Source organism: Gopherus evgoodei, chromosome 7 (genome assembly GCF_007399415.2).
Source record: "Gopherus evgoodei ecotype Sinaloan lineage chromosome 7, rGopEvg1_v1.p, whole genome shotgun sequence".
NCBI classification, from domain to species: domain Eukaryota; kingdom Metazoa; phylum Chordata; order Testudines; family Testudinidae; genus Gopherus; species Gopherus evgoodei.
Genome location: NC_044328.1, coordinates 46,987,892 through 47,003,484, shown reverse-complemented (window position 1 = coordinate 47,003,484; position 15,593 = coordinate 46,987,892). Strand labels below are relative to the sequence as shown.

Genomic DNA, 15,593 nt, shown 5'->3' with positions numbered 1-15,593 from the left:
CAGGTCTAAACAATGTTTTAACTTTATTGGCTGCTAACTTTTGTAGCTGGGTCCCATAACATGGTAGCTTTTTGAATTACAGACTTCGGGAAATTCATCTCCATCTTAGATATAACTGAGTTCTGTCGGTGTGTATAATATTAATTCAGTATCTACCACATTCAGCACACAATGATGGATTCTGAGCTCTGGTTCGCCAACCTCTTTTATGAGGAGCAGGGGTCAGGAAACATCATTTTATAATCTTTTTGTATGGGACCTAGCATACTTTGGGCCATTCAGAGAATAATAAACAACAACAACTTGAACTGGTGTTATAACATGAGAAACCATTTTTTAAATTATAACAATGATACAGAAAATATGTAATAAATGAACTCAATAATAACTAGCCCTGATATAGGACTTTTCATGAGTAAATATCAAAGTGCTTAACAAAGGAAGTATCATTATCTCCACTTTACAGATGGGGAATCTGAGGCCCAGAAAGGCAGGGGTGCTGAAACAATTTTTATAGTGGGGCTGGGGATGCTGAAAGCCATTAAACCAAACTGTAAACCCCATATATAATGGAAACCACTTCAAGCTAGGGGATGCAGAAGCACCCCCAGCACCCTTATTTCCAGCACCTATGCAGAAAGGTGAACTGACTTGCCTAAAATAATACTAGATTAACATTAACATTAGTACTCATTAGTTTAGGAAGCATTGCCTGAGAGGTACACCTCTACCCCGATATAACATGACCTGACAGAATGCGGGTTCGCATACAACATGGTAAAGCTCTGACATGCTGCTCTGAGCAGTGTGTTAAGGGTGTCAGACCAGGTCAGGACTGAGAGGTTTGATAAGGGGAAGAGGGTGTCAGGGGCAGTCAGGGGCTCCCCCCCAGGGTCTGGGGGGAAGGAGCTGTGAGAGGGCACTTTTGGGGCCCGTTCTGCTTCCCTCAGCCCGGCCCCAGACATATCGCTCGGGGGAGGGGGCCTGGGGGAAGGGATCCCCCCGCACTCACTAGCAGCAGTGGAAGTGGAGCAGCCTGGCCCCAGCCCGCTCCACTCCACCAGCTCCTAGCCACAGCGCTCCGCTTCCCGCCGCAGGTGAGTACAGGGCACGTCCATTCCCAACTTCCCTGCACTCAACTGCGGCGGGAAGCGGCAGCACCATGGCAGGCAGGTGGCAGAGTGGAGCGGGCTGGGCTGCGTTGCTCCACTTCCTGCCACCGGTGAGTGCGGAGCGCATCCTTTCCCCAACCTCCCTGCACTCACCGGTGGCGGGAAGTGGAGAAGCCCAGTCCCAGCCGTGGCACTCCACTTCCTGCCAGGCAGGTGAGTGCAGGACCTTTCCCCAGCTGCCCCCCAGCAAAATGGCTGGGGCCGAAGCAAGGAAAGCAAAGCAGGCTGGGGCTGCATCACTTCACTTCCCACCACAGGTGACCCTGAGGGGTCATCCTTTCCCCAACCTCTCCACACTCATCGATGGCGGGAAGTGGAGCGCCATGGCTGGGAGCTGCCAGGGTGGAGCTGGACTGGGGCCATTGAGTGCCTGTCAGGGGGCAGGGAGGGGTGGATAGGGGTCGGAGCAGTCAGGGGACAGGGGGGTTGGGTGGGGGTGGGATCCTGGAGTGAGTAGAGATGGGGGTCTCTGGAGGGAGAAGTCCAGGGAACAAGGAATGGAGGGGGGTGCAAAGCAAGTTTGATATACATGGTCTCACCTATAATGCAATGAGATTGTTTTGGTCTCCTGAGGACCACGTTATATCGGGGTAGAGGTGTAGTATCTTTGCATGTAAACTGTTGTAACCAGTCTATCAGTGGCTGAAGAGAAGAAAAGGGGCAGGAGGGGTGATTTTCTAATGCAAACATTCACAAAGGATGGATTTCTCATTCTGTCTCAAAACATATATTAAGCAATAACTTAGTGCAACTTGATGTATGATGTGGTATGGAAGAGAATCTGTTGAAAAGAGTATTAGAGGTGGAAATATATGTAATTTAAAAAATGTTTCACCAAAAGAGAGAAGTGAGGGTGCAAGGTTATGGTTGTAGGTTGAACACATGGCTGGAAAGCTCCATCAGGTTCCAAAAGCAATTTTCATTTATTTTCTACTTCTACCTGGTGTTTTTTGAAGCTGAGCAGGTACAGTGATTAATTTTTCTCTTATGTACTTTGTTTACTTCCAACCATTCTCAAAGAAACTAACATTGACCCTGAGATGCTGTTAAAGAAACTCTGGTAAAAATTTCTACCACATTTTTTCCAGCAGCCGTAACCTTCAAGCAAACACAAGGGGGGGGGGGGGGGATGGCATTGACTACTTCAGATGTTATCTGTACAGTAGCATCAAGTCTGCTGAACCTAGGCCACTAGAGGGTCAGTGATTCAGGACACATATGCCTAGCTTCCAAACTATCCACATTCATAGCGCAGGGAACCTGTGACTGATGTTGGCCCCAAATAATATGTATTTTAAAACATATTTAAACATGCAAAAATCAAAATAATAAACAGTGTGGGGTTTAATATCCATGTATGTAGCACAGTAATCACCTGTTAGCACCAGAAAGAGTTGCTTCAATGTCCAGCGTGTCTTCCCACCTTGATCAGCTACTTTATGTCAATCATATATAGCAGTTTTCTATGACAGAATTGCCCAGGTTGATGTCTGAGGGCAGGTAGTACTATTATATTAGTTTATACTTGGGTTTCAGTAAGTCAATAGATGGTGTTTCATATAAAAAGTTTCAATAAAATTGGAAAAATATATCTTAGATAAAATTACCGCAGTATGGACTAACACCTAGCCACAGACCATGAGCAAGGAAATGATCATTAACTGAATGACCACTAGGTTAAGGAAATTCCTTTACAATGAATGTTCTACAGAAAAAAGAATCAGGAATAAAAGATTTTGTTAAACCTTGAGACATAAATATCAACTATTTATGCAAGACATAATTCCCCACTGATTTAAATGAGAGTTCTCCATGAGTCATCATTTTTGAGGCCAATAATAATTTAGTTTTAGGTTTAAATGTATTATTGTTACAAAATGTGAAGGATAACATATACACACTAGAACAGACTAATACTGAAGGGTGACCTTCAGAGACTAAAGCTGTGATGCATTCAATGAGATTAAATAAAAATTAGTTCAAAGTAACACATTTGGAGGAAACGAGAAACCAGCTTAGACACCAACTGGACAGACAAGCAAATTCACAATTTATCTGAGTAATTTCTGATGAAACAAATAGACATTTGAATCTTTTATTCCTTCCAAGTCCAACTTTTAAATCACAGGCTGGGAGTACCAACCATGAATCCAACCAGTGCATGACTTGACTATCATAATTTCTACCATCAGATTTTCATGTGGCGTTGGGAGGAAACTGGTGTCCCTCAGCATTACATATTTGCTCTTTGCCATCTCTGAAACCACAAGTTGTAGCATGAAGGGATAGATCCACCCTTCCTTCAATAATGAGTCCACTTATTCTTTGCATACCTACAGGATTTCACTTTCTGGGACAGTAAATCTGGCAACTTTCAAGAACAAATCAAAAAGGTGGGCACTATCACTGAAAGTGTTCAAATGCAGGTTAATAAGAAAAAAAATGAAATAATACAGGAAAACATTCTGCACATGACTAGGAATCAAACAGAATAACCACCTGCATTCTTCAACTATAATCTAAGAGTAAAAGACCTAAAGAAAAATATGTACCTACTAAAAACTGCAGTTTAGTAACATCTGCACAGTCTACACACTATGGGCCAGATCTTCAGCTATGCTGGAGCTCTTGTTCTAAGTTGTGCTCAACTATTTATGGTCTCAAGGCACTGTTCTCAGAGCGAACGAACAGATGTAATGTAGCAATGTTAAGGCCACAGCTGCTCCCGCTGGCAATGTACCACACTGGGTGCCAGGTGTATGGCAGCTCTGAGTTACCTAAGTGCCTATTTTAGGAGAGAGAAGGTGAGATGGAGAGGAAAGGGAGATATACTAGACAGTGTAAGCATTTGCTCTGGGCGTGGTGCAAAATTTGAAGCCTGAACCAAAGGTTGTAAACCAAAGTCAGGCCATGTATTAAAGCAAATGCTTACACTGTCTAGTATATGAACTTGGCAAAGTTGTTGCTAGTGTACTAGGCACTACAATATTTACGTAAATATATTCGAGGCAAGTAGAAAATACATCCCAACCTAGTACAAGATAAGATGATTTGACAAATAATGAATAGGAATGTTTTCCCCAAGATATCAGGCACAAAGGGAGGTAACAAACAGATGTCATGAAATACATAAAGTAGTGTATAAGTTGTGTATTCCCAGTTGTTTGCCTCAGCCTATAGAGGTCAGGGTACCCTGCCTGAACCCTTTGTGTGGCCTAGGGGAACAGCAAAAAACTACCAGTGCTGACTGAGCCACTCCTTGCATGGAGCATTCATGTGTTAGCATACCTGTAACCATGGAGCCCTGGGTGCTAGGACTGTGCCATCGAGTTGCAATACCCTGGCCAAGTGCCTTTGTCACCAAACCGTGCCAGTGGTCTTTCTTTATGAGTAGCATCGAGGCCTGCTGAATTACTATGCTGCACTATGTACTAATACCAATGGCGCTCCAAGAGCAGAAGCACTGAGCAAGCCTAAACAGCATTACCAAGGCAATGGCCTTCCAGCCTCCAGCACTTCACCACACTGGGTGGTACTATCAAGGTCTGCTAAGCCAGCTATCTGTGCAGAGCTGAACAGAACACTGAAAGAACACACACACACACAACCAACTGACAGCACCTCTTATGCAAGGGGAATCCCCAAGTAGCTGTATAAGCTTGATTTCCAGTTGCTTTTGCACTGGCAGAGTGGGGCAAATGAGCCAGATGGTAGTGGATCTGCTTAGTAACTGCAAATACCTAAATTGCTGTTAACTTGTTTGCTTTTCCTCAGATCTTTTTGGCTATATGAGGTGCATTATGTGTTGTAGCATGTTTCTTAGTATTTCTGAGAGTCTCCAAGGAAGTGAGCTGTAGCCCACGAAAGCTTATGCTGAAATAAATGTGTTAGTCTCTAAGGTGTCACAAGTACTCCTGTTCTTTGGAATACAAGTGATTTCTGATCCAATGCTTGTAGTTGCAGGGCCTATGAGTAAAGAAAATTATGTTTTCCACTAAAAATTTGTTTCCAGTTATTGAACTGCAATCCTTTCAGATTGTAATGTTATCTTCTGTGTTTTATGCCCCAACCATTTCAGTGGCAGAGGTTTTTATGGGAATAAGCAATCAACAGAGCACAAATCTGATGTTGAACACACAAGTGTGGCTCACATTGAAATCAATGACAGCCACATAGAGAAAACTGGGAATAGATTAATGGAGCCTATTTCTAAATCCATTAATTCAGGTATTTTGGTGAGAGAGATGCAGAATGACAGTTTTTAATTGTGAAAGTGTATGACATATCTCCATCTTTACAGTTCATCTTTTTATTTTATAGAGGTATAAAATATCATGTGCAAGATATGCTATATAATAAGTTAAAATGCATTGGGTTTCAGGAATTTCAAATTATGAATAATTTGAGAAGTGCTGGCATGAGGAAATATAGAAACTGTCTTACCATAGGAACAAGTTGGGGACAGATCCTCAGCTGGTGTAAATTCATTCAGCTTTGTTGACCCCAATGGAACTAAATCAAGTTACATCAGGTAAGGATCTAGCCCCAGTACCTTTAATTTTCCCCTTGCCTTACAGGAACCCAGTGGTAACTGATGGTATTCACCCATATAGGGCATGAAGTTCCCAGGAGGAATGGTGGAACATTTGACATATCCACAAGTATTTTATTAATAAACACACATAATGAACAATACCTCCCCTTGATATCATTGTGCCTAATGAATGTTAATATACGTATAGTCAATGCAACACAGAATTGATTCCTAAAACTGAGATTGTTGCATGTAGTAGCAGGGCCGGCTCTGTCTTTTTTGCCATCCCAAACAAAAAAATTTTTAAAAAGGGCACAGGGTTGCTGGACCCAGAGGCAAAGCAAAAAAAACTCCCAAACTCCCTGGGTTCAGGATGGCTGGACCCAGAGGCAAAGCAAAACAAACAAATGAACAAAAACCCTGGGTGCAGGACGGCTAGACCCGGAAGGAAAGTAAAAAAAAAAAAAGAGGGCGGCACGGATGGACGGAATGCCGCCCCTAGAATCTGCTGCCCCAAGCACAAGCTTGCTTGGCTGGTGCCTGGAGCTGGCCCTGTGTAGTAGTGTGACCACCACCAGAGATAAATGCCTACTTTTAAAACTGTCTGCAATAAGCAGAATATTTTTATACTGTATAATACAGGATAACATATACTGCAAAGAGGTAAGGTGACTCAATATAAGCAATCAAAAGAAATGTGAAGCTGGATTTGCATCAGTCCAAGTTTCTACTTGCTTGTCATTTGCAGTGACGGCTCCAGGCACCAGCACAGTAAGCATGTGCCTGGAGCGGCAAGCCGCAGGGTGCAGCCTGCCAATCCCTGCGAGGGCAGCAGTCAGGCAGCCTTTGGTGGCTTGCCTGCAGGAAGTCTGCCGGTCCCGTGGATGCAGCGGCAATTCAGTGGTGGGTATGCCGAAGCCACGGGACCAGCTGTCCTCCTGCAGGCAAGCCACTGAATACACAGGATCGGAGATTTCCCGCAGGACTGGGGACTTCCCACAGGCAAGCTTCGGCAGCTTGCCTGTCATGCTTGGAGCGGCAAAAAAGCTAGAGCCACCCTGGTCATTTGCAATGTACAGTACATGTTTTATGCATGTCTGTTGTGTACTGCATGTTTTGAACAGCATGCTATGGTACATGCTGCTAAAGTAATAGATGTGTAAATCTATATTCACAGTTTAAAGTGAGATATTTCCTAACTAGAGAACTCTAAATTAGTTTAGGTCAGTTTATTCCTTTCACTGAAAGCAAGCAAGAAAGAAAAGAAGTTAAAATGCTAAGAGGATCAACTGGATCAACATCCCTGAGCAAATGTGGGAAAAATTAATCAAAATTAGGACAGAAATAAGCATCATGTTTTTTCTTTCAAGGATAAACAGAATGCAAAACTTTGAACATCCCTTCTGGTGTTTCAGCTTTTCACATCTAATTCTTTAAACCTCAATTTCATTAGCTTTGCCAATCAGTTTTATAAAGATTTTGTCACCTGCATTGTAAACTCCTAGTATTTCTCATTTTACCAGTGTGACAACTGCCTCTAACACTTATAAATATTGAAGATTATTTTCTGCATAATTACCTTGTGAAGTCTGTCATCTCCATCATAATCACACACATCCTCTTAGCCAAAACAATGATGTCATTGCTGGTATCATCCCATATTTCAATCTCTGCATCAAGCTTACTTTTGGACTTTCTTGAAGTCAGCCACTTGCTCAGCTATCTTTTCTTTTTCAGCCTCTGGCAGTTGAGTCATCTTAGCCTGAAACATAAGATAATTTGATTTGAAAAACATCTGTCTGTGGTCTAAGAGTAATTTCTTTTTGGCAAAATTCACTGGACATTAAATATATGTTTTAAATAAACATGGACTTGAACCAACCACCTCCAATCTGAGCTCCTTTCAATTTCATAAGTGGGTCTTATCTCTAGAACAATCTGAAATGAAATTTGGAAATGTAATACTCTTGAATTTTGAGTAGATCTAGATCAAATTCACACTTTGAAGTTCAAGTCCATCTCCAATACTCACCTTCTAACCAAAAATGACCCCTTTTATTTTTTAATGGTATTTATCAATTGTCTTTGGAACTTTTCTGCAGTGATTCTAACAATGGGAAAAGTCAACCTTCATTCTATGGTCAGTTCTCATCTCTCTTAAGAAAGTCATGATGAGAAGCATATCAGAATCTCCAATCAGCTCAAAGAATAAGACTCTTGAGAGCAAGCTACATTGAAAAGGACTAAAATATTAATTATTGTACCCTCTCTGAGAATAATAGTAAAAAAAAACCAAAAACCCACATATGCAGAACTCTGAAGATGCTGATATCTTCTTGACTATGAAGGTGATCTGGGTGAATGCAAGACACAAATTGCTAATCATTTCTTGTAAATAAAGCCCACTATTCTGCTTTGTCATAATTTGTGGCCCTTTTTACTCATTTTTTCTGTAAACTTTTATGCAAATAATTTTTTCTTCACCAGAATATTCAAACACAAAAAGCATCCTGAACATTAATATATAGGGCCAAATTCACAGCCATGAACAATGTGTCATGGACTGTGAAATCTGGTCTCCTCTGCATAAAATCTGGTCTTTTCTGTGCTTTTACCCTCTGCTATACTGATTTCATGGGGGTGGAGGAGGAGACCAGCATTTCTGAACTTGGTTCTTCCCACCAGAATTTCTCCTCACTGTGAGAGAATCATAAAATATCAGGGTTGGAAGGGAACTCAAGAGGTCAGTTAGTTCAACCCCCTGCTCAAAGCAGGACCAATCCCCTGAAATATTTTTGCCCCAGATCCCTAAATGGCCCCCTCAAGGATTGAACTCACAACCCTGGGTTTAGCAGGCCAATGCTCAAAACACTGACCTATTCCCCCCCCAAGAGAATGTGTGCACATACTACTATATGTATGTACTGTGCCCTGGCAATGACAAGACAGGTCAGGAATACTAATCTGACCAAATTAACTCTCTTGGCTCTTGTAGGCTTTGTTTCAGTGATTAGTTTTTGAAAGATGTGGGGAAATCCTTTTATACAAAGCAAGGCCCAGCAACTCAAATCTAGAGGCCTACAAATAGCAAGAAAAACACTGTCATCCTCATCATATATTGCTACATAAACTGATCAGAAGCCACAAACTATATTACAGGAGTCTCTCATAAACTTAGAGCAGCGGCAGAAAAGTATCATCATAAGAGAGAGCAGAAGTCATAGTTGCCAGTTGCTCCAGGAGCTCTTTTCTGCTTAGCTTCAGTCCCTGTGTGGTCTAGTAACTTAGGCAAGTATGTTGGTCTTCTCCACAGCAAAGTACAGAGGCTCAAGGGAATACAAAGCAATTTTTCACTTGCAGCAAAGAAATGAAGGATGAAGACATGACTCTGAAAATGGAGATTCTCCCACCCACCCCTTTGTCGATTATATATGCATACCAAGATTGCAGATAAAAACAACTGTAATATAATAAGCCCAACAACAACAAAACCAGTGGGTAAAGAGAAATAATTGTGACATGCTGCCTGGCCTGGCCCACTTGTCGACTATTGTGACCAATATTCATACTCTCTCTCTTCATCCATTCTCTTTGTGGTCCTAACATTAGATGACTCCACTTGGAGCTTAGAGACAATGAGGACAAGCCCAAAGTACTCCAGACTGTCCCAAAAGGAACACTCTCACATCTGATCTGCCACATCCTTTTCCAAGAGAATTATTGTAGCAGGTTTGGATCAGGCCCCTGCCAAATGCCCACAGCCACAAGCCGATAAGCTTGTGCTCCCATTTGTTAATGTCTTTATCTGCCTCAGGAGGTAAGAGGCAATGCCATCATTAAATCCTAGGTCCATAACCAAAGAAAGCCAAAAGTATAATGTTCTTGAGTATGTATTCATCTGAGGCAACACACAGGACTTTTGAGGGCAGTTCTAGACCTCTGTATCATTTTCTAATCATACCATGCAGAGAGTTCATATTTTTCTCCAGTAGAAAGATCAGTGGAATGAACTGGCTAATATTAGAGTCATCTCTGCTGATGAACCTCAGGGCAACTGTCAAAGGCCTCAGAATGTCACAAATTCTTAGATGTAATATGTTGTACTAGAGATGGGGAATACACCATGGTTGCCCATGTTACCTCTGTAGTTAGAGAGCTTAGGCACTGAGACAATCAAATACAAAAATACAAAAGAGAGCTGACTGCACCTAGGATTGTGCAAGTACATACAAATGCAATTACAGAGTGTGAATGTGACAAGAGAAAAACTGAATAAAAAGCCACTAATGAATATGACTTATATGCATTTCTTCTAAAATCATGAAGGAGTCCAGTCTTTTTAAATAAGGGATACATACACACAGCAAAATGTAATGCTCTTTCTTGTTGAAAAGAGTTTAAATGTTCTAAAATTCTCTGCCCTGGCTTGCCACCTGCCATTTCTCTCTCTCTCTCTCTCTAAAATGCTCTCCCACCTTCATCATAAGAACTGAGATCCGATACACCTCTACCCCGATATAATGCTGTCCTTGGGAGCCAAAAAACCTTACCCCGTTCTAGGTGAAACTGCATTATATCGAACTTGCTTTGATTCGCCAGAGTGCACAGCCCTACCCCCCCCCCGGAGCACTGCTTTACTGCATTATATCAGAATTCATGTTATATTGGGTGGCGTTATATCAGGGTAGAGGTGTAATTCGTTTAGACCCTTATCCTATTTAGAAAAATTGATTCATCCAATCAGGATTTTTAAAAAACCAGACACTAGCATGTGACTTGAGTGACCAAACAAATGCCTTGAGCAGCAAATCACAAATATCACACACTTAATGAAATCTTGAGGCTCTGGCTGGGCACAGGAATAACCATCATATACTTGACTGCAGGATAGGGGCCAGAGTGAGCAGTTCACAAACAATCCATTTAGGATTGCCAATTTTTGTTGGATGTATTCCTGGAGGTTTCATCACATGACATAATCTTTGATTAAAGATTAATCTTTAATTCCTGGAGACTCCTGGACAAATCTGGAGTGTTGGCAAACCTAAATCCATTGGCTGGAAGTGTTCCACACAAAGCATTCAACCAAGTACAAATTGGGAATAAATATGTACAAACCACCGTGTGCTTACAATTTGCAAACAGAAAAGGGGGCTAAATGTTGTGAGGGAACCCACATAGCAGTTTTAGCCCAGTAGGGTTTTTCTTGTAGGATGGGGAAGGTGTTGGGGTCTGTTTTTATATCTGGGCCATTGAGTCTGAACACAAGGGATCTATGTTGATTCAACATGATCTTGTATTTAACTTTTACAGTATGGAAAATTCTGAGCAGTTAATATATTTAAACCTTTAAATCTTTAAAGGTTTCCTTTGTTCCTGAAGGGATATTAATGTATGTCCTGCCGCCATCACCACACTCAGAAATATCATAAACTCCTTTTAGAGAATGCTCTGGATTAGATTCCTTGAATTGCCCAACATAACTGCTATTGACACATCACGTGAGAAAGACTGCCACTCTAATAATTGTTTCATTAAAATAGATCTTCATTGATTGCATGAATGTATTTTTAACATCTCCTGGTAAAGTAGAATGCTGACAGTTAGAAGCTTTTAAGGGCTACTCCCCTTTATGAACAAGATTGTCAGTTAGCAATCTGCCCCAAGTAACATGCACCATGTAATTGAATGGCTCAGGAGCACAGCAGGGAACTGACTATAACTCAGAGTCACAATCTGACCCCTGGTTCCACCTTGCTTCACAGAGAAAGTAACCTACCCATGAGTGTGTATCAGAAGTAAATTACCTCCCCTGCCCTGCTGACTCAGCTATGCTAACAATAGCATTAGGAAGTGCTAAAGCCAAGGATCCACCCTCTTCCCATCTCCAGAAGGAAGTGGAAGTAGTGGCATTGTGCTATTCCCCCCACTCTTCCCCTGAGTTTCAAGCCAGTGGAAACATTCCAAATGTGTCCACTGTCATCTGAAAATTAACATCTATGGAATTTGTTAAAAATATGTAAGGTGAAAAGTTACCTTACTTATGGGGGACTCACAAAAATACTGAAAATGTGCTCCCCACTCATACTATTCAAAATACATTTTAATTTAAAAGTCATTAATCTGATAAATGATGAATATTTGCTGCAAGATCTGCAGTCTGTAGTACCAGAAAAATCCATAAATTGCTACGGATTGCATCACCAAGTGATTTTTTTTCCTTATCTAGAAATACTGCATTTCATTTCCATCAGAAAATTTAAGACAGCTCACATCAACTAAATATGAATAATTTTAACTACTGCTGTCAGATTGAAGGAAACACAAATGCAGACATGGTTCAGTTACCAGTAAACTGAAAAGAAATTTACAGCTATGTTGAGTAAATTATTTAAATTGTGCAGATTAGTTTAGCTGGAACAGAAAGCGGCTTTCTCCAATCTTGAATTCTGGTTATTCTATCCAACTTCAGCCAAATAAATTGAATTCAGTACGAAATAGTTTCCATGGATGGAGACATTTAGAGAATTCCTCAGTTCTAAAGCCAATGACTCAGATGCTTGCATCCCTAACTGGCAATAGATATGGAAGGCAGTTACTAGCCATCATTCTCACTAGCACAGAGCCTTGCTGCTCATAAATCATATAAGGTAGCCAGGCATTGGAGCTCTTGACCCCTCAGGGATTCTCCCTGACGTCTATTCCATAGAATTGGAAATGCCTTAACTACAATTCAAAACAAAATTTTCTGTACTGTTAATTAAGCCAGTATTTTAAAGATACATTGACTCAAAGTGTCATGGAAATCATTTTTAACATACCATATTCAGATCAGAAATTAGATTATCTCCAAAAGATGGGGAAGTGGTATTCTTACCATGCTCTCACTTATAACCCTTTGCTTTCTTAAATATTTTTAAGCCAACAAGCCAGGTCTACATTATAGCCACAATAGGAAAATACTCCAGTCATGGGATACAGTATGCATGTTCATTAGGTATAGAAACCATTCCAAGATAAGAGAAAGACAGTTATATGAGTTATCCTTCCCTTCAGGATTAAAGTAACTCAAACACTAATTTTATAGAAAACAATATGACTTCTGCAGGCTGGCTGGCCTGGATGTGAATGATTTTTGTACAGAATCAGCTGAAAACAGTGAAGGACCAAATAGTCCCATGCATACTGAAAACATCATTACCAAAATGGTGTGTTGGAGTCCTGCATGTCAAACCCATTGCAAAATAATTTCTTTTACAATATTTCTGGGTAAGATTTTTGCATAGGACTCAAGAGACACAGAATTCTAGAAAAAATTACCCTGAAATTCTCTTATCACAGCCAGTCAAAAACTCAAATCAATGATTTGGATACTCTGGTGCATGCAAGCCATTTTGCATTGTTTCACTGGCACAAAGCACTTCTAAGTACGAATTCAGTTATTAAAAAGGTAGATGAGACACACCATAGATGCTCCAGTGCTCCCTCCCGTGCCTGTGACTAGTGCAGAGAGGCATGTCCAGCCTGGTCCTGTTCTGATCCCTGGCTGCCACAAAGGCTTCTCAGAATCATTGAAAGTCAGCATAACTGGAGAAGCCTTTAAGTGACTGGACTAATGCCAGGATGACCCAAAGCTTATGGATGCAAAAAGCAGGCTTGAAGCCAATTTTGCATCACCTTCCTAAGCTGTACCGAGCATTCCTTCAGCTGCAGCCCAGGATCTAACTCAATATCATTATCGGTTGAAAAAAAACAAGTGGTTCTTAGACTGATATAAAAATAATTGAAAGAAAAGAATATTGCCCTGGAGGTGTTACTGGAAAGCAAGCAGCAGGACAGACACTCTACACAGATACTCTGAGGTCCAAGAATCCTTGCAGAACTTTGACCTCCATGGATCCCTTTCATCCCACTACTAACCTTCCCGTCTCTCAGAGTGAATGATGTGGCTTAGCTGTTGCATAGTCACTCACATTAAAGTAATGGATCTATCTTATAATATAGTGACAGTTATTACAAACTGTGGTTACACTGGCAATTACAATATAATTACATTGTGGTTATTCTTGTTTATAACAACTTACCACTAATTCATATAACTGGAAGGATAAGAAGGTGACTGAATTATTTATATTATCCTTTTATTTTTATAAGTAATTCATGTATTTTTGGAATCCACATACATTAAGTAGTTTTTATTTACACCTGCAATTACTCTGTCACACAAGTTAATGTCCTAGTTATATGAATTACTAGCAATTATAGGTTTCACAAAGAATAACCATGGTGTAATTAAAGGCACCACATTAGACAGTGTAACTGACAATTTTGTTGTAGTATTTTCAAGGTTTGTTTTAAAATGTAAAAAAGCATGAAACTGACCAAATATACAAGCAGATCAAATTGTGATAGGACCTTTTTAGCTGAGGAACTTGCTGTTGCTTGTGCCTGGGGAGCTCTTCTAGCTGAAAATAATGCCATAAATTAAATGGAAAGAAAGGAGAGCAAGGGTAAAGAGGAAAAAGGATTCAAAAGCAGGAGAGTATGTCCATTTGACATAGCAAATATGTAACTGTCATATCTCTTATCTTCTATCGGGCTGATGGAGAGGTCTAACACTCCCAGCCCACAGTTTTAATAATGTTTGAGTCTAGGAACGGAGAGCCGTGTTTGGCAACCATAAAAAAGAGGAGATTTTAACAGGAGAACCATGACATATGATGTTTTGCTTTTGTATTCACAGTAACATTTTCCAGGTGGAATATGACAAGTCATCCACTGGAACAAAGTGGCCAAGGAAAATCACAAAATGCTAACCTGCTGATCTTGATTTTTCTTTAAGTTCTCTAACACTTCACTGAAAATGTGTAGATACCAAACACAAAATTACATCCACAGCTTTTTAAGTGTGCTATGATTTTGCATCGAGATAGACAATGTAAAGGTATATGTGAAATAAAGATTTAAAATTGAAAGTCTGCTGTGATGTAAGTTTAGGTTTATTTTGTCCAACAAGCGAAAACAAGTTTTTATTACTTCCATAACAAGCACAAATAGTTGCAAACTTCTTCACTACAGTAGAAAGATAATGGTGTTAGAAAGTTGAGGGTGGTGATGGGGAACCATCTTGTTCACATTTTGGTTCTTTTACAAAAGAAACATTTTTTAAAATTGAATTCAGTTAAATACATTAGTTAGCCTGTACATCTGTGATATTTGGGTAACTTCAAAGAGGGTATTATTTGCTGACTTCCGACAGGTTTAGCCACATTGTTACCCACCTCTTTAGTCATAATACTAAGAATGGCAAACTGGCTTATGCCAAATAAAACTAGACTTTCATTGAACCCTAACTATCTTTAAGTTTCAGATCAATTTGATTGCACAGATTCACACATTATAAGACTACTTTCCAAAGCCACTGCTTTTCAGGATACAGTTTGTAATCTGTAATTTAATTTGTGCAGATCAGTGGATGGCAATTACATTTTGTGGCAACTTTTGAAGTTTCAAAATTTGTTTTCACACTTCAGTGGAACAACACCCAAACCTTCCAAATGTTTTCTCAAAAACATGTGTGTGCATTGCTTAATGGTTAGGGTGCTGTCCTGGAATGTTGGAGACTCAGATTCAAATCCCTGGTCTACCTGACTCAGGACAGAGTTTTCATCCCAGGTCATTCTAGATGATGCATAGCGGGATCTTCCACATCCCAGTCCAGTACCCTAGTCTCTCATCAAGTCAGTCTTTCTCTCTCTGATGAAAATTCTGTGGAAACTGATTAATCTCTGCAAAACACTTCAGTAAAACCAAATATTTAGTCAAAAAAGTTCTAACCAGCTGTAACTGTACGTTACAGTCTTTTTTCCTAAATGTATGACCATAAA

The 15,593-nt window shown here is 40.4% G+C and overlaps 1 protein-coding gene across 1 annotated transcript in view; it reads right to left on the bottom strand.

Annotated features, from left to right (window-relative positions):
- Positions 1-15,593, bottom strand: part of CTNNA3 (catenin alpha 3) — a 987,819-nt gene that overhangs the window by 89,983 nt on the left and 882,243 nt on the right. The window contains 2 exon segments of the mRNA XM_030569668.1: positions 7,286-7,395; positions 7,397-7,468. Of these exon segments, the coding sequence (XP_030425528.1) occupies positions 7,286-7,395; positions 7,397-7,468 (182 nt within the window).